Genomic DNA, 19917 nt, shown 5'->3' on the forward strand with positions numbered 1-19917 from the left:
CACATATGCAGATGATACCACTCTCATGGCAGAAAGTGAAGAGGAACTAAAGAGCCTCTTGATGCAGGTGAAGGAGGAGAGCGCAAAAGTTGGCCTGAAACTCAACATTAAGAAAACTAAGATCATGGCATCCAGTCCTCTCACTTCCTGGCAAATAGATGGGGAAGAAATGGAGGTAGTGACAGATTTTATTTTCCTGGGCTCCAAGATCACCGCAGACGGGGACTGCACCCAAGAAATTAAAAGATGCTTGCTCCTGGGCAGGAAAGTTATGGCAAATATAGAGAGCATACTAAAAAGCAGAGACATCACCCTGCCAACAAAAGTGTGTATAGTCAAGGCTATGGTTTTCCCAGTTGCAATTTATGGTTGTGAAAGTTGGATGATAAGGAGGGCTTAGTGCTGACGAATTGAGGCCTTTGAATTGTGGTGCTGGAGAAGACTCCTGCAAGTCCCTTGGACTGCAAGGCCATCAAACCGGTCAGTCCTAGAGGAGATCAACCCTGACTGCTTTTTAGAAGGCCAGATCCTGAAGATGAAACTCAAATACTTTGGCCACCGAATGAGAAGGAAGGACTCACTGGAGAAGAGCCTAATGCTGGGAACAATTGAAGGCAAAAGAAGAAGGGGATGGCAGAGATTGAGGTGGCTAGATGGAGTCACTGAAGCAGTCGGCATGAGCTTAGGTGGACTCTGGGGGATGGTGGAGGACAGGAAGGCCTGGAGGAATGTTGTCCATGGCGTCGCAATGGGTCAGACACGACTTCGCGACTAACAACAACAACAACAACAAGGAGGTCATTGGGGAGAAAGATCTGAGAATAAAATGCTTCTCTCTCTAAAATTCATTTTACCTGGCACAGTGTCCTAGTTTCTCCTTTAAACAGCAACTTGGTGCCGGAGGTCAGACTAGATAGCCCAGGAGACCCCTTCTGACTCGCTCTGTTTCTATGTTTCAAGTCACCTCTATGCACAAAGAGGTGGAATCCCCTGATACTTCTCCCTACTGAACCTCTTTCAGCCTGAGGACCAATTTCACTTTAAAGAAATTCATATGGGTTCTATTTCAGTGGCTGGTGAGGTTGAAGGCCAAGGGGGTGGCACCAAAATACCAGCTTAAATGGGGAAGAACACACAAATGATAGGAAACCACCAAATGACTGCGAAAGGGGAATATGCCTCAGAGGCCCTGGTCTGTCATGAGCTGATTGAAAATCTTTTCAAGTCTTGATCTTTTAAAAATGGGACTTACGATGCTAGCAGTTGGCTTTTAAACAAATCTATTAAATAAATAAATCCCTGTGAAACATTGCCATCTACTGAGCATCCTTCATGATCATTCCTCCTTTCAATTAAGCCTGAGATTACCTTTGATAGGTCTGTAATGTAGATTATTTAGAGAAAAGCTAGTTTGCTGTTTTTAATACTACTTTTCTGCTTTCTCCCCTCATCCCTAATATTTGCATCGCTAATCTCAATGAAGCCTCTTAATTTGGAACATGTGGTTCAATTATATACTTTTGACAACTCAAGGATCTTTCTTCTGAATCTCAAACTCTACCTTTATGCTTCACACTTAGATCAAGGAGAGGCAAGGGGAAAAGAATGATGATCGAGGAGTTAGCTGATAGCTGCCCCCCTTTTAAGTTGGAGATTAACCTGCAATGCTTGGAGATTTTCTTGCTTAATTATGGTGAATTGAGAGGTGACCTTTGGTCTGTATTTCAGTATAATAAAGCAATTATAATATAACTGAATATTGGGAATATAACTGAGGAAAGAAAGGAAAGGAAAGGAGTCCCTGCTAGCTGAAATGGCTATAGGGGGCAGCAATCCTCTCTGCTTCAAAGAAAGGCCATGAGCCAGCACTGTCCAAGGATGTTCCTGTGGTCATGCGGCCCACATGACATCATGGGGCACTGTTTCCTCCCCACCAAAGTGGTACCTATTTATCTACTCACATTACATGCTTTTGAATTGCTAGGTTGGCAAGAGCTAGGCACAAGGCAGCAGGTTATCACCCCATTACACAGCTTTGAACTGCTGACCTTTTACTCAGCAGCTCAGTGGTTTAACCTGCTGCGCCACTGCACCCCCTTATAACCTCTTATAACTGAAGATAAAAATACTTTAAATAAGGAAACAAATAGTCCTATAACTCCCATAATGCCCCATGCTGGCTGGGAGATGCTGGGAGTTGTAGGACTCTTTTCTTTCTAAGCATGCATAGGATTGCATCCTGAATTATAAAGTAGTAGATACTGTGGTACTGTGGGGTGAAATGGAGAGAAGCAATTCAAGCAGAATATCAGCAAATTCATTTATTTACAATAAAGACTTCTTAAACTGTAGGATAAACTCTCATGAAGATATGTCAGATTCTTCATGTTCTAATAAGATACACAGTACAGTAAAAGCTCTTTATCAGATTAGAGGGCATGGCTTTCCTGTTCAGTATAGAAAAGTGCAAATACTGACATTTAACCACATTCCAGTTTGTGTACTGGTTTGAATAATTTACACTTTCTATGTAAAGAAATGGGAACTGAAGGAATACCTAGATAGTAGATATATTTATTTCATTAAATTCTAGGCAATTGTCAGTTAATTCTTTTCTGGAATTAGAAAGAGATAGCATCAATAAACATTTTTGGGAGGTCGATCCTATATCTTAGAATGTGATCTCATCCCATTGGGAATATGAAAAGCAGTAAATAAAATCTCTTACCCGGAAAATGTCATCTTCAGAGGCAGCAGAAACAGCCTCTTTCATCGCCTTGTCTAATTCTTCTTCTGCTGTTAAGTCTCCAGAGATTGCTCGCCGGATCTCTGGTCCAATGTCATGCAATGTTCGCAAACCAGCCTGGAAAATAGCATAATTCAGCAAACTGATAGGCAAGAGAATAGCAGTGACATGTTAAAAATATTTAATAGAGACTAAAAATACTTCTAAAAGCCACTGACCTTCAATGAAGTGGGATGTTGTATCACTGACCTTTAAGATTTAGACCAGATGCCTATCACCCAAATCAACTGATTATGGGCAGAATCCTAAGCATGACTAGACAGAAAAAAGTCCTACAACTTTCAACATTCTCCAGCCAGCATTATGACATAAACATAGAAAATTGGAAGAGACTGAAAGTCCCCACTCCCACAATTCTAAACTGATTTAATTGTAGAGCTGATCCTTGAAGCAATCTTAGCTCTTCAAAAACTGAAGTACTGAACATTGTACTTCTGTACTACAGCAGTACTTTCCTTGCATCTGGTGCATGAAAAGAAGAACCTAGAGAAAATCACACATGCTTTTGACTCATCAATTACAGTGGGACCGCCATAGACAAGCTTCAGCCAGTTCATACTACACATCAGATTTTTTTTTTTTGGAGGGGGGGATATTAATTGATTCTCAAAGAGCTGCTACATGTGCTGGGCACCATTTTGAATTTGCAACCATTGATTGGGGATTGTGATGTCATCCAAATGCAACCAACAGGGGTTAAATAACCCTCACAGAACCCTACAACAGTCCAAGACTTGTGTAATTCTTGCACAACCCCCAATGCCAAGTCTGGGTGGCAGGTGCCATGACTTACATGGGTTAAATACATACCTAAAATAATGCTGTCTTTGTGCAAACTTATATCTATCTATTCAGGAGTAAATCCACTGAGTTCAGTGGGTTTTCTCCCTGGTAGTTAGATATAGAACTACAGGTAAGTTTAGGAAGAACATGATAGAAGAGAGTACCCAAATATTTATCAGGCTAAAAGCACCTACATAATTTCTTACAATTTACCAGTACCTTTATAGGTCATATATAACAGAGATATGAACAGAGTATGGCTTTATAACCTCACTCCCTCATAATTTCTCTTGCTGCTTAAAAGTACTCCTAGGAATTTGATCCAACCTACATTTATTTATAAATAGGTTCTTTTTAGTATCAGTGGAATTTGAGAGTGCAACCCTGTTGATTCTCCTGGACCTTTCTGTGGCTTTCAATACTATCAATTATGGTATCCTTCTGGAGAAGTTGGCCAGATTGTCAGTCACTTCTATCTGGCTGACAATCTCCAGATGGTGGTGCTGGGGGACTATAGCTCTGTGCCATGGCCACTGTGCCATGGGGTTCTACAGGGCTCAATGCCCCCCCATGCTCTTTAACATCTACATGAAATGGCAGGTGGAGGTCTTCCAGAGGTTTGGGCTGAAGTGTTATCAATATGCCAATGACACTCAGCTCTACTTCTTGTTTCATCCAATCCAGGTGAGGTGATGACCATTCTTAATCAATGCCCAGGCTTGGCAATATTGAAATTTGCCAGGTGACATCTCTTCTATCTTTTCACCACCAATTGAAAATATTCCTATTCTGGAGTTATTTTGGTGATAATTTGGTTTTAATAACAGGGATAGGGTTAGAGTTGCTTTTGCTGTTGCCTTTTGTGAATTAAACAACCAGATCACTTTTATAAATTGACTTTTAAATTATGTTATCATTGTTTGTTTATAATCTTGTCTGGTTTTATTGTTTTAATTTGAATTGTATTTTAGCTAATTCTATTATGTGCCTTTGATTGTAAGCTGCTCAGAGAGCTTTTTTGGCTAAGGGCATGGCATATAAATTCAATAAATAAATGAATGAGCTTAGTAAGAAAACAGATATTCTTTAGCCATTCAGCACAGTCTTCAACTTTATCTAGTGACTACTCTTAAGTAAATAAGGCAGAACTTCAGCTTTCTTTCAAGTAATTAAGCCAAACAACGACAGAACTTGACTGCAGCAACTTGTTCTAATTTTGGAGCAAGAAGATAAATGGCAGCATATATCAAGTTTTCAGGAAAACCAAATCCCTTGGACAAATGAACTGTTTTCTGCTGGATTCCTGTGTAATGAAGAAAAGGCACATGAAAGGTTGCCTGATATAACCATGTTCTAATTCTTGTGTGGGTGAAAAGCTGGTTTTCTGATAGGGTCTAGTCAGAATGCATTTAAAATTGAACCTGGAAGATACCAAGTAGGAGCTTGCATCTGCCTTGGCAAGTAAATTAAGTCCTTCTGGGTGGTCTTTTCCATAGTTACATAATCTCTGCTTTAGATCTTAGCTTGAAAGAGCAAATGCATGCTGCTGGTGGATGCAGTGAATCAGTGTTACAATTATAAGCAACATCCAGGAACCCAACTTGCTGTTTTCATTGGTGTAGCCCTCATTCTATGTGGCCATTTCTTACTTGGAGAGAAAGAGCATTCCGCTGGGAAGGTTTGCCCACAAGGCCCTGTTCTTTGCGCTTCTTGAATTTCCGGAAATACTCCTGAATTAGGAATGTAGCATAGAACTTTCCAACGGTTACCTCATCATCTAGATGGGAGACATTTGAAAAAAAAAAGGAAACAAGAAGCTGAAAATGATGATCACAGTTATGTGGCTGTCTTCAATCACTTATTTGCTGGCAGTAGTGTCCAGCCAGGCAACTTGCTGCTCTTAAAGCTAATATTCTATCTTCTATCCAGGGGATCATAAAGTGTCACAGATTGACTCTGGAATTAAAGTTGCAAGAAAGGTGTACTCACCACCTGCTGGTGGCACGACCTGATCCAACAGCTTCATGCTAGTGCGTTTCCAGATTTTCTTAATGATTGCACGGAGTTCTTCATTGGCTTGCTCCAAGTTACCTGCCAAAGGAAGAAGTAGTCAGAGAAGTAATTAAGGAAATAAAACTATTTCTTATACAAAATAATAATATGCCAGTCCCTTAGTGCCATGTAAAAATGACAATGACATCTTAAAATAGGACTATCAGAAACATTTTTGGTTGTACTAAAGAAAATGTAGACCAAACAAGAAAATATAAAAAATATAGAAATACAAATTTTCTTTGTTAGTCTTTTCTAACTCACAAAACAGAGTGGAAGAAATATACTTGCTGCATATGGATAAACAGAAAGTCATGCAAAATATATTTGAGCAAACACTGTATATTAAGGAACTCTAAGGAATACTCTTCTCTCTGTGGAAAGATTAGGTGAAAATCTGCATGTGAACTATGAAGGAAGAAATCCAAGATACAATACTTCCTTGTGAATGATCTATGAAACTGTTGTGGCAATTAGCACCATAAAAGAATAAAGGTAATGAAGCTGGGTTTAACAGCATTATAATATTGCACAGTCACAGTGGTTTCTAGGAAGCAAAGTTGTACAATTAAATAATCTATTCAGCAGGAGAAAGCTTCAAGAACAAAGGCATCCTAGGAATAAAGTTAATATGGCTTTTTTCAAGCATTGTATAAACTTTTATAGTTTGATTCATATATAAGAATTGTAGTTATGGGTGAAGCTTGAGTAGGTCCAATTTTACACTGTACTCAAGAGGTATATGACTAGATTACTATACAGCCAGTTTTTCTTCTTGATGGGCTCAGTTGTACTATATTACAATTGCTAGTGGCTTGATAAATGCAGTTTAGTGTGGATTTAAACAAGATGAAGCAAATTAAGTCAACCCTGCAACCCAGATATTCTGACATACAAACAGAAATATGGGATACAGCCTTAAGAAACATTAGTTTGTTTCTGCCAGCTACAAAACAGTGCTAAGCAGAGGTCACTTTGGATATGAATGTAAATCTGTCCAAAACTGATTGCGTTTATTCACCCTGGGACAATTTAGTTTTTTATTGCCTAATCCTGAGAAGCTCAGGGTAGGCAACAATTTAAAGGAAACACAAATGCCAGCAAAATTATTCATATTCATTTTAACACATAAATGCAAAAACCTTTCAAAGGCAAATTTTCCAATTTTGTATTGCATCTGGATTTACAGTTTGCAAAATAACATTTTTGAATATGTCTTAAATTTGAGCTTTGTTTCAGCCATGTACTTTTTCCTGCCTCATATAATTACCTATGTGCTATAAGAAAAGATGTCAAGAAACCCACTCGAGTCTATCACATGTTAAGTATCTCACCTTCTGTTTTGATCCTCAGTGCTGTTCTGACCAGTGCAAACAAGGTTGCATTAAACATGACGGTCCCATCACTGTTCAGTGGCATATTCATGGAGACAAGGCGCTAAGGAAATGGAAAAACAAAGGAAATATGATGAATTCTTTCATACTTAACAGTTTTTAGGTTAGCTCAAAGATTATTACACCCACATCACTTTTTCTTTGCATGTATTTACTTGGAGACTGTAGAATCATAAAAGTCTAGACTAATATTTTACAAACTAAACATGAGACTAACATGAGACCAAAGGAAAGAAGCAGCGGGGAAGAAGAGATTATGGGATAGAAGTGGGCGGGCCCTGCTGTCTCACCTCTCATTTTGTAACCAGATAAAATTATGAATTGTGTCCATGACCAGATTGGCATGGTTTCTTCACCTGGGGCTATCCAGTTCAGTTTTCCCAGGACATTTGAGCAATTGATCAAAAGACCAAAAGTAGGTCTCTGAATGTGTTCTAAGAAACCAGTTTCTGTTTCATATCATAAAATCTATTGATTGGAATTCAACCAGGTAAAGGTTATAACTAGAATGCATCATGTGGAGAAAGCACAAGTCAGCCTCAGTTTCCTTTCTCCAGGAAAGCAGCATATGATGTAATAAATCATAGATGTAATAAAATGATCAGTTGTACCATATAGTTTATGTCAAAGGCTTATAACTTTTACTTCACTCGTCTGTACTTTCATTCTTACAAGTACTTTCTCAGTCTGATCACCAAATATTAGTATCATAATGAAGCAAGAAGTTCTATAAAAAGTTGGAGGTGATATTTAAAATTTTTTCACGGCACTCACTCCCCACCCATTATCCCTGGCTTACCTAGACACTGTTATGGTGTCTCTCTATCATTATTGTTTTCTTACAGAATATTTCAGTGCATGTACTAGCTGCTCACTCTTGCTGACCTCCCTCTTTGTCACCAAATCTGCCTCTCTCTCTCTCTCTCTCTCTCTCTCTCTCTATATATATATATTTATATCCTGCCTTTTTCCTATAAAGGGCTCAAGGCAGCTTACATCATTCTCCTCCTCCATCTTATCCCCACAACAACAACCCTGTGAGGTAGGTTGGGCTGAGAGTCTGTGACTGGCCCAAAGTCACCCAGTTGGCTCCATGGCTGAGCGGGGACTAGAGCCCTGGTTGGCTGAGTCCCAGTCCCATGCACTTAACCACTACGCCACACTGGCTCTCAAAGGAGGACATGTTAGAACCTGAACCAATACCCAAAAGCCTGTCATGCACTGGGATTATTATTAGTATTTAGGTGACTGGAGCTGCATGAATAGTGTTGATACCCCCATTTATATGAATTCCTTTAATTCCAGCTTTACAGCTGGCAGGATGGGTCCTTTATCTAGTTCCTGTAGTTTTCCTCAGCATCTGATAATGTGTAGGTCTGATCAGGGTAGAAAAGCTAAAGGATATTCTGTGGAAATTCCTGTTAGAATTGTCATTAACATTAAAGCCAGAAGGTAACACTGTGAATATTGTACCAAGCCATAAACCTAAGTTGCCAATGGGGCTCTTAGTAAGGATGGTGACTGGATCCAGAGAGAGGTTTCAAACAAAAATTATATTTTGTTACTTTGTATCCTAAAAGTATCTACCAAACTAGAGTAGCCAGACTGTGTTGAAACACAATTTCTATCATCTCCAGTCAGAATTCACACTGGTCAGGGATGATAGCAGTCATTTTCCAACAACATCTGGATGTCCTAGTTTGTCAAAGTCCACATAAAACAGTAAAAAGTCATACCTTGCAAGCTACTCGGTGAGGGCAGAGTTTTCCAAAACCCAGTGGAGGCTGTATCCGACGCAAGAGGGTCACGACATCTAAGTGTTTGATACGTCCTCTATAGGACAAGGAGCAAAAGCAACCCATTATGTACAGTTAGGAATAAACTGTATTAAGCTGTATGAGTAAAATAAAATCCTGTGGGCTTGAGTGCGTTCACAGTAAGGGTTCAAGTTATATGCCAGCTGGTTTCTGATAATCCCAGACACTTACATAACCTTGAACCCTCAGGTTATTTCCAGCCAAGTTTTATAGCCAATTCTTTTAAGTTACTTAGTGAATTAATTCTACAAAGAAGGCCACTTATAAGCACTGGAGCAGGTAATAAAACATGGAAACCTTTAGATTTAGTGAACATCAGCATCTAATAAAGGTGAACTAAATGAGTTACATTCCAGGATAATCTGAACATTGTCTTGAAGGGCAACACCAGCACATTCTTCCTTTCTTGGATTTATTAATTTTGAGGCCTGATAGCTTCTCTTATCTTCAGTGTGAAGCATCTAACAACAACAATACACTTAAATAATATTTCAGTGCAAAACCCCAATTGTTCCTGTATCTGTCTGTTTTCATGCAGAATGCTTCATCAAGCAGTGGACTATATTCCTCCCTTTCATGTCTTTCCATGGGACTTTGCAAAGAAAGAATATGCTTAGAAAGACCGTTAAGAACAGAGGAGATAATGAGAACAAACTTACTTGCCTAGACTAGGAAAATGGATTATACTTTTACTACTGGAGTTCTCTGGAGTTCATTTTTCAAATTAATGAAAACCTCTACAGAATTTCTTTTTATAAAGAAGTACAGAATATAATGTTCTAAATCAAACATTCTAAAACATACCTTAAAAGAAACAGAAAACACAACACAACACAAAAGTTTATTGCTTGCATTTTGAAATCTTGAGTCATCTGAATATGTTTTGTTTATATACTACAGAAGAAGTTCAGTGCACTTTTCTTATTGCTCTCTCATGTTGGACTTTAGACCTGACTTTTTGGTCTTTTCCATTCCAGTGATTATGTGATACATAGCATGGCCTATTAGACTTGTTGTTTATGTTCCCTCAAGTCATCTCTGACTTATGAATGAAAGCCCTCCAGAATTTCCTATCAATGACATCTCAGCTTAGGTGTTCTAAATTCAAGGCTGTGACTTCCTTTATGGACTCAATCCAACTGTAATTTGTTCTTCCATTTCTTCATCTGTGTTCAATGTTTCCCTACCACAATCACCTTCTCCAGTTAGTCTTGTCTTCTCATGAAGTGCCCAGGGTATGCCAGCCAAAGTTTTGCAATTTTTGCTTCTAGGGAAAACTCTGGCTTGATTTGATCTAAGTTTCACTTGTTCCTCATTCTGTCAGTCCAGAATATTGGCAAAGCTCTCCTACACCACCAAGTTCTGAATGCATCAAATTTCTTCCCATCAGCTTTCTTCACTGTCTCTGAGTGCTTTCCAACCTAGGGACAGGGTCTCATCTTCTGTCGCTCTCTCTTGTTTCATTTTGGACTACTTCATCATAAGGTTTTCAAGGTAAGAAGATGAAGAAGTGGTTTACCATTGCTTTCTTCTATGTAGTATTAACCAGAGTTAGTTGCGATGTCACCACTTTTGTCTGTGATGGTGCTCCACCACTGGCACTTTCAGCTACCACCCAGTAGCTGCTCTTCAGAAGTTTCTCAGCTCCCATCACCATTAGACAGATTCATTCTCTTCTGCTGATGTGACTGTTACTTCTGAAGAGTGTGGATGCATCTTAGTCTGCTGTCTCAGGTTTGACCATCCCTGCTTGGGTGACCCTGATAGGAGACCAGTCTAGTGAGACAATCTGGCCTCCTGGCAGCATTGCTTTCAGCTTCTCTGACACTGTCAAACACCTTCACCATGTTAACATGTGCATACAAGAGGGAACCAGTAGGCTTGGGGGAACATTAATTTAAATGATGATGAAAATGAAGAGAAACTTCCACAAAAGCAACCTCAGCAGCCTCAGTTTCTGCTCTCCAATAATAGCATTTACTTAAATTGCATTTGGGTCAACATTAGCGCAATGTGCAAAGCCTCATTTTCAATGCAAGTACCTCCAGTTGTAGTATGGGGTGGGGAAAAATAATCCTGAATTACCTTACATAGTTATGTGCACTAGACATAGATAATAACTATGCTTTGAATACATGAAAGCACTGTACAAGTTAATATTATTAACTTTTAGGTATATTACAGCATTGGTATCATGATGCTAAATTTTGGGGAGAACAGATAGCGTTAGTTCAATTCTTTTAAAACATTCTAGGGAACATACTTTGCTTCAGGATCATATTCTGCCCAGATCCTTTTAAACTCATCCAGATGATGAGGACCAAGGATGGACCAATCCCGTGTCAGGTAATCAAAATTATCCATGATAACAGCTACAAAAAGATTAATGATCTGCGAACAAGAGCAAGAATGTTAATAATAGGTTAATGGAATCCATGCCAGAATCAATCACTTTTTGAGTTCATTTTCATGCACAATTCAGGACCTGAGGCTTTGAATAAGGAAAGTAATGAAAATAGTTAATTTCTTGGGCTTCCACACCCAATTTGATCTAGATATATTGTGAAACCCAGCATCACTCAAGTGGGGAGTGGTGGCAACATATTATAAAATAGGTAACATTACCGAACTTTCTTTAAAAGGAAGGCAATATTGTTGTTGGTGCATATTTCACATAGGGGGGCTTTTATACATACCTGAAAATTATACATTAAAGAAATTCTGCCCGTTAAAAAGGAGCTTCATCTATTTGTACAGCAGCTATATTAGATTATTTCGGCATGTCTTTCATGAGGAATATCCCACCAGCCATGCATAGGTAAGCTGCTAGTCGCCCATATGTGTGATGCACAGAGATCATGATGAATAAAGGCAGGTTGCTTACCTGTAACTGTCAGTCTTCAAGTAGTCATCTGTGTATTCGCACAACCCATGTTCATACAGTCACCCACCTAGCCTACTGGTTGCCATGAGTGACATAGCTATCTGTGTTTGTCCATGGCTTTATCTGCCCTGTGTTTTTTCCCTTCCATAATTGGGTATGGTACCATTTTGCTAAATGCGGGGTCAGTACTACCAATCTTCCCTTGGTCCCAAGGCCACTGGGCAGTCTCACTGGAACTTAAGAGAAATGGAAAGAGCCCCTTCCATTTATATGGACATCAGGTGGGGGAGGGGTTCCTGGCAAAACACTCTTAGCTATTAAATCTTCTGGGTAACAGGCTCCATGCAGGTACAGAGCCCATACATGTGAATGCACAGATGACCGCTCGAAGCACTACAGTAACAGATAAGCAACCTGCCATTTAGTGCATGGCAAGTTTTTAGCCAAGGATTTGAATGCTGGACAACATTTCAAATACATTTTATCATTGTTATTATTTTAAGAATTGAATTAGGGACACAGTGACTATCTAAAGGGAGAGTTCAAGCAGGTCTCCTTTTCTCATCTCTGTGACTGAGAGAAAGGAGAGCATCTGAATGAATGTGAACATTACAACATCATTACATTTCCTGATAATTTGTTTTAGCAGCCTGTACAAATGCCTTGTAACTTATTTGCCATAATTCCTGAGAATTTCCATCATTTTAGCTCTTATACGAATACTTTTCAGTAAGCATGCATATGATGGTTTCTAATACATCCACAGTATCAATAAAATTACTTCAAATGTTATCAGTCTTTCTAATGATTTTTCTCAGGTTAATGTGCATGTTTTCTAGAATGATAATTTGGATGTGTCAGGCAAATGGGTGATTGTACCACACCTAGAATAGTATGAAAACTTGGCCATGCAGAAAATGTTAGAGAGACATGAAGGACTGGGTTATATCAAATGATGGGAAGTGCTTCTGCTCAAACAAATTGGGGCACCCAGTTTTCACCAGCACCCTATGTACTGCCATTCTTTGCATCATATACTATCCTATGCCTTATCTACCCTCAGAAGCAGTTTTTTATGAGGGCAGGGGACTGGTAAAAATCATGTTCCAACTTTCATGAGCAAACATGTTCCCCTTGGGCCAAACCACTTTTGGATATCACTCATTTGTTTCCTATTAATGTATTTTTATTACGAAAGGTATTTCTAACAGAAGGGAACTTTCTTTGTTTTCTATAAAACAAGAAATGAATTAATCATGGGTAATATTTGTTAGCATTGTACAAAAAACACAAAACCATCATGTGTTCAACTACGGTCAAGGGCTTCTCTTCTTGTTGCAACAACAGTTTACAAAATTATCATAGTTCTTCATATGCACTACATTGATTTACTTATTAGAGAAGAATTATACTATTATTTTATGAAGCAACTTGAAATTTTGGGAGTGCTATATATTTCTTTCTTTGCATGATATAAAATCTGCTTTTATGTATGCAGTCAAGACCCTTTATTCTAGAATACAATTTAATGGGATTTTTGTTACTGTTCTTGGTTTTAATATGGCTTGCAGTTTGAAACCACTTTTTCCCTAATAAAATTGGTTAGTGTTAGTGTTCAGGACTCTTCAGAATAAGCAATTAACACAGTATGTACTTTGTCATATGACCCCAGTATTTCCTTTGTATTTTCAAATTGAAATATACCCTTTTTGGATTGCTTCATCCAGTGAGCCACAATGTGGATTAGGCAAACCTATGGAAGACAGATGGATGGCTATTATTCCAGGGTGCTAAAAGGAACCTCCACTTTCAGTGGAAGTAACAGGTTGAGTGCTGTTGCATCCATGGCCTAAAAAGAGCATTCCAGCAGAGTTTCACTAGCATGCTGCTCCTGAAGAACAGCTCTCCTCCAGAAATGGAGGAAGACACATAGCAGGGTCTATGTCTTTGACTTCTGCTCTAGTAACCTCATCTTCCATGATGGGTGAGAGATGGGAAATAATCATTATATATAAACTGCTGTTTTCTCCTTAAGTTCTTCTCTTCCATTACACAAGAAGTCTAGACTAGTTATCTCTGCTTTTCTATTAGTGCAACTTTTTCAACTTGTTAATTGGTTGTAAGGGCTGTCAATCAGTTTCTCTACCTTCTTATCATTAAAAATGCCCTCCTTTTCTTAAAAATAAGTTGCTACTAACTGTACATGTCATCTTGAAATTCCCTTTTTTATGGCAGGGAGTCAGTAAGAAATACTAATGCAGCTGATGTCAGAGATAATACATTAGCTCTGGAGAGCTTCTGGCATTAATTTGATATGTTGATACTCAGGAAAACTCAATATCTAATCAGTTCATAGGACAAATAACATTTTGTGTGGTTATGGTGGAAAGCAAAATATAGAATCCACAGGCTCTCTTTTGGAGTTTGCACCTTGCAGCATATCATGAAACTTGACTCTGTAGTCCTAAAAAATATGTGCTTTTAGCTTCCAGAAATTTTTGGTTAGCAGTTGTGAAGAGATGAGTGCCTTGGTATGGCTGCTTAGGGCAATGTGTTTATCCATGAGTACAGATGAACAGTAGTCGATCACCTGTTTTGCACTGCAGAACAGTGCAATCCCTGCTAACTCCACTTGTTTTGCTTTTGAAGGATCAGGTGGTGCTAGGAAAGGTGTCTGTCTGACATACACCACCAGTTAGAGTAGACATTATTGGGCTAAGCAGTCAATATTTTGAGCTAGCATAAGGCAGCTTCTTCTGTTCCTTAACATACATACATACATACATACATACATACATTTATTTATTTATTTATTTATTTATTTATTAAAAGCTTTTCTATTCCATTCCCTACAAATAGCTCAGGACAGTGAGACATTAAAATTAGTGCATCACTTATAAACTACCAACATACTCACCAGGAAGGCACAAAGCATGTAGAAACTGATGAAATAAAAGACAGCAAAGCTGCTTCCACATGGATGTTCCCCATCATTAGAGTTGTTTGGTTCAAAGGAATCAGGATCACACTTCTTATCTGGGAGGCATGCCAGCATGATTTCTTGCCAAGCTTCACCAGTAGCACATCTGTTAGAAACAGGTTGATGGAGAAGAAGGTAATTCATCATTACCAGTGAATATAAAAGTTAAAAACTGAGCCAATAGTGCATGTTTCTCCATTTAATGGGAACTTGCAGGCCTGAAACAGAGTGCAACTCATGAGCCGAAAGCAGCCAAGGTATTGTTAGGATCAGCCAAGCTTTCAGTTAGCTAGTCACAGAAGATTAGATGTATTTTGTGAGATACTATGTAGAAGTATCAGATCTTAAGATATTATTGCAGACAAGATACAAAATTCAGTGGAATATAAGCAAATTTGATGTGACTCCTAGTAGAGAGACAGGGGTAATTCCCCTAAGGATGGTTGAATATTTATTTATTTATATTTATACATGTATTTATAGGCTACCTATAACTGCTGAATATGGCATACATAATACAAGACCCACCTGAAAAGGAGCAGCACTGCCTGAGGGAAAGTCTGAAAGTTGTTGTTCCGATTGATTTCTGTGGTATCATTCAAAGCAATTTTGCCAAACACCTAGTAGAAAGAAGTAGCTTGTAAGATTACACTTCATGCCACCTATCACTGACGTTAAAAAGTAGCTCTGCTTTCCACATTCAAATGGTTCAGATACCCAAATTCAGCCTTACATCATCCCCCAGTATTGTTTATAAATCTGCAGCATGTACAGTTCTTCATTACAACTGAAGTTGATAATTTTATTTCAAATTTTAGTTTTATTCCACTAAAAATATTAAGAATGTAATCTATTCCCTAAAAATATAGCAGCACTTTCAGCTTCATCTATGGCATTCAGTTTTCTCTACATCAACAGATGCCATTAGTAAAAATAGTGAACTATTTAGAAAAGGAAATACAAGGGTTTGCAGTGGTTTAGGACTGGGTGGGGAATACCGGGAGTCATAAGACTTTTTCTGACTAATCATGCACAGGATTAAACCCTTAGTCATAAATTCTGGGTACCAGCTCACGTATTGCATATGTACAATAATGTTCTACTGTAAGATTTTATATATGCTAGAAAAGATTTGCCAAGAAATCCTCTCCCTTTCTCTTACAGTTATAGATACTCTAGCTTTTTAAGATACCTGTAAAGAAAATGGTACATGAAGATGAATTATCCACATATGAAATTAAAGAACTTTTTCATGTTGTTCATGAACTAGTTCAAATATAATTCTGTGGCAAAATGCATGAAACCAGCACTCTGAAAGTAGATCTGAAGTTCTTATTGCTATTCCAGAAAGTTTAACAAACTCCCTTTTTTCCAAGCAGGTGTGTGTGTGTGTGTGTGTGTGTGTGTGTGTGTATTACTGATAGTATGTCATTATTATAATCTAAGCAGTAATCAATATTAAGACTCTGCTCCTTTAGAGGGAAGCAAGTTCTGTGGAACTCAGAATCTATACACTATTGTATTTAGATACAAGATGGATTTATAACTCAATATTTAATTATAGGCTGCATTGATGCATTATAGAAGGAGAAATGTAGGGTTGCATCAATACCTCTAGCATGCCACTGCAGCTCCAATGAACTTTATGTTTGCATAGCTGTTGTACAGTACATGGAATTCAAAGTCCTGCGTACTATATAAAGAGTGAACATTTATAGCACTGCAGAGAGCTCAAAGGAGAATAAGTTATTGGAATGGCCAAGGAGTAGAAGAGGAATCAGTTACGGACTGCAACAAGTCTCTGCTTCGCCTATGTGAACCCTTGGCACTGCTTTTCAAAGAAAAGGAGAGAATTTAATTTCCGGTATATCATTAGCCATTAACTGATATCAGGTTTAGGGAAGGGAGTATTTAGGGAATTTGTTAGAAGGCTAATAGGGGACTATCTGGTCTTGTATATTTTTCAGGTTCAGGTGCAAAGACAAGATAATCTTTGGCTGACCTCTGTACACGTTGCCTTGGTTGCAACCATTTTCTTTCCACGAGGAAACTGATCAAACAGAAGTAATGCATTTTAAAAGAAACAACATTCAGCATCGGAGGAGCAGGAAAATGGTTTTTACAAGGAAGTTCTCTAAAGTTTGTTGCCTTAGGAGCCCTCTGGAATTCTCCAGGCTCAGACTCCTCCACTCACTAGTTAGCAATGACAGTCACAGCTGTTCTGAGGAGGCGCTGGGAGTTACCATTGCAGAAGGACAGATTATATACTCTGAGGCAGGCCATACTTTTCATCTCAGAAAGCAAGACTATGAGGCAATGTTTCCACATAAAACTATTTCTTTTGTTCTTCTGAACTCTCCACATAACAGACAAAATTATGGGCAATTGTTAGGCTAAAATCAGTGTGTTATGTTACTCATTGGCACACCACAATATGTAGAAATGGTTGCAATGAAGAAGATAGCACAAAAGGAGATTCCTCCTTTAAGCACACATGCTGAACCTTCAAATAAACAGCCTCATCCTTCATCATCAATTTGTATTTTTCCACTTGATCAAATAAGTTGGTGAAGCTTAAACACTGTGATACTTTATCAGAGGAGACACATGAGATGGATTCTTCTTTTAACTGGGAAACTTATGTCATTGTCACTTGTGATGCTTCCAAAATAAATGACTCAACAGTAATGTGTAAAGGGTATTTCTCTGTGTGTGTGTACATGCACACACGCGCACACACACTCACAGAATGAGAGAGAAAGAGAGAGAGGGAGAGAGGTCTGTGTCTCTGTGGAAATATGAATGAGAAAATCTTGTATCATATTTAATTTTTATACACTGACCCATCCCCACAGACTCTGGGAGGTTTAGAAGAGATTAAAACTTAACAATGATTGAAATTTGACTAAAAACAAGCATATTAAATACAACTAATCTGGGAAGGTTTGTTGGAATAGATGCATCTTTAATTTCCTCTTGAAGGTAGCAATCAGATGCATCTCTCCCAGTGGACCATTCCTTAGTTCAGATGCAACTGCTGAGAAAGTCCTGTAGGTAATTGTCATTAATCTTAAGAAGCAAACTTCAGAAGATTATCCCCAGAGGACCTTAGCAGCTGATGCTGAATACATGGGCAAAAGTGCTCCGGAAGTAATTCTGGACTCAAGTCATCTCTCACACCTCTCTCATTGCAATTGGCAAAACCTTTATATGCCCCTTTTAACAACTGAGAAGCTGAGGAGGTAAAGCTTTGTAGAAAAAAGATGCAACAAATATTTGGCACAAAGCATGAGGCAAAATTGTCTGATCTTTTTCCAAATTATTTTGTAATTTTTATAACTAGGAAACACGAGTTAAAGCAAGAACTTTGGCTGTGACCCTTTTAAAACTCAGTCTTTACTCTTTCATTTTCTAATAACTTCAGTTCAATTAGGAAAAAATATTTCCAGTCTAGGAATCAGAGTGGCCAGTACTCATCCAGGAGAGTTGTACACTGTGTATAAATCAAGTGCATTTCTGCTTATCATGTATATAAGAGGGAACTGTGAATTCTGTCTCACATACACAGATTAAGAAATGCAAATAGGCATGGGTTTTAATTGGCAAAGGTTCCCATTAATTTCTGATGGGTAAGGGCTGAAATAAACAAGACTATTGGAGCAGGTGCAAAATGAGTGGCAAGTTTATCCCAACCCTGATGCTGCTTTTGTGTACATACCTTTCCCTTTCCCCGTGTACATAAATGGCTGCTAGGCTGAGTAACTGGGTACATTTAATCATTCCTGATGCAGACACAGGAGAATTACCCATCCTAAGATGCTGTTGCTTTGCATCCTTGTATGAATCTCTAAAAGCCACAAAAAACTTTTTTCTGAATGAAAACTGGAGGGGTGAACCAGTTTTAAACTTGATAACATTTCCTGTTAGTGTATAAAAGGATAATAATTAATTGTTCTTATTTAATACAGCTGTCCTCCCTAATATTTAATCTTGAGTATGCATATTCTTTGAGGGAGGGGATTCTTTTTGTAAATTCTAAAAATGAACATTTTTAGGCATCACAATGAAGTTTGCTTCCACATTTTATGCAGTGGAAAATAACTACTTTAAAATAACTCAGAATAACTATTGGAGACTAGCAAACACCAGTTTGGTATGTAAGAAGATGAATGGCCACTTTGCTGTCTCTCACAGAGTGGTTTAGATCAACAGAACTAATTTGAACACTACCTTCTATTGGCACGACTGTTTCAATAGATCATTTTATAAACCAACCCACTTTGTTTTTGTATAACTTGTCAAAATTTTCAAGTCAAGACATTTTTGCTACTAATTTCTGTGGTCCCTCAAATATATATGTAGATGGGGGCTTAATATTGGGAAGTCACCTACCTGCATCCCAATCACAGCATAGATAAAAAACAGCATCACAATTAAAAGAGCCACATAGGGGAGAGCCTGAAAAAAAAAAACCAAAAAAATAGATCATGGTATATCACTTAATAAGACCACTTGGCTTATTGGAACTTGTAACAATCCCATAATCCTCATATTATTGAAAGAACCTGAGGTAAAGACACAGAGGCCAAGAATAGCTTTGCCTAGTCACTTTGCAAAACATATTTGCAAAAACATACAACATATTTATACTTGAGCTTTCATTCACGTATTGTCACATCCAAAAGGAGAACTGTAGATTCCATCTCTCCATCATATAGAGATCATATCATCATCTACATTTAATCTTACCTTTACTTCAAGGAACTCAAGGGAGTAGGTATGGTTCTCCCCCCACATTTATCCTTACAACCTAAATGGTAGCTAGAATGAGTGATTGTGGCCACTACAAATTCATCCAGTTAACTTCATAGCTGAGTGGGAATTTGAACTTGAGACTCCTCAGTCTTAGCCCACTACTCTTAACCACCATACCATAGGCTTTCCCAGGAATGCACAAGATCTCTCATATCCCAGTTATGTGTATACTTTATTTTGGGACATGGTCAAAAAGCAGAAGCATGATGTACTCATGTGCCTATTTGTTTGTATTTCATGTACCATGCAGTCACTCAGATAGCATGGGAACAATTGATGTAATGCATTCATTTTCCCACTAGATGCCTCTACTGCTCCATCTTTGATTTTGCCACACCAATCCTGATATTATCACATAAAACCATACTATGTCAACTGTGTGACAA

The 19917-nt window shown here is 38.3% G+C and overlaps 1 protein-coding gene across 26 annotated transcripts in view; it reads right to left on the reverse strand.

Moving 5' to 3' along the window:
- Nucleotides 1–19917, reverse strand: part of CACNA1C (calcium voltage-gated channel subunit alpha1 C) — a 536805-nt gene that overhangs the window by 20264 nt on the left and 496624 nt on the right. For all 26 annotated transcript variants that reach the window (XM_044416974.1, XM_044416973.1, XM_044416952.1 and 23 more), the window contains 9 exons: nucleotides 19109–19174; nucleotides 15245–15336; nucleotides 14654–14822; nucleotides 11116–11243; nucleotides 8772–8868; nucleotides 6976–7078; nucleotides 5579–5680; nucleotides 5239–5366; nucleotides 2729–2863 (listed from right to left, as the gene is read on the reverse strand). In XM_044416974.1, the coding sequence (XP_044272909.1) occupies nucleotides 2729–2863; nucleotides 5239–5366; nucleotides 5579–5680; nucleotides 6976–7078; nucleotides 8772–8868; nucleotides 11116–11243; nucleotides 14654–14822; nucleotides 15245–15336; nucleotides 19109–19174 (1020 nt within the window). The remainder of the gene's footprint in view (nucleotides 1–2728; nucleotides 2864–5238; nucleotides 5367–5578; nucleotides 5681–6975; nucleotides 7079–8771; nucleotides 8869–11115; nucleotides 11244–14653; nucleotides 14823–15244; nucleotides 15337–19108; nucleotides 19175–19917) is intronic.

This window comes from Varanus komodoensis, unplaced genomic scaffold, assembly GCF_004798865.1.
Source record: "Varanus komodoensis strain SLA01 unplaced genomic scaffold, ASM479886v1 scaffold85, whole genome shotgun sequence".
In the NCBI taxonomy this organism is placed as follows: Eukaryota; Metazoa; Chordata; class Lepidosauria; order Squamata; family Varanidae; genus Varanus; species Varanus komodoensis.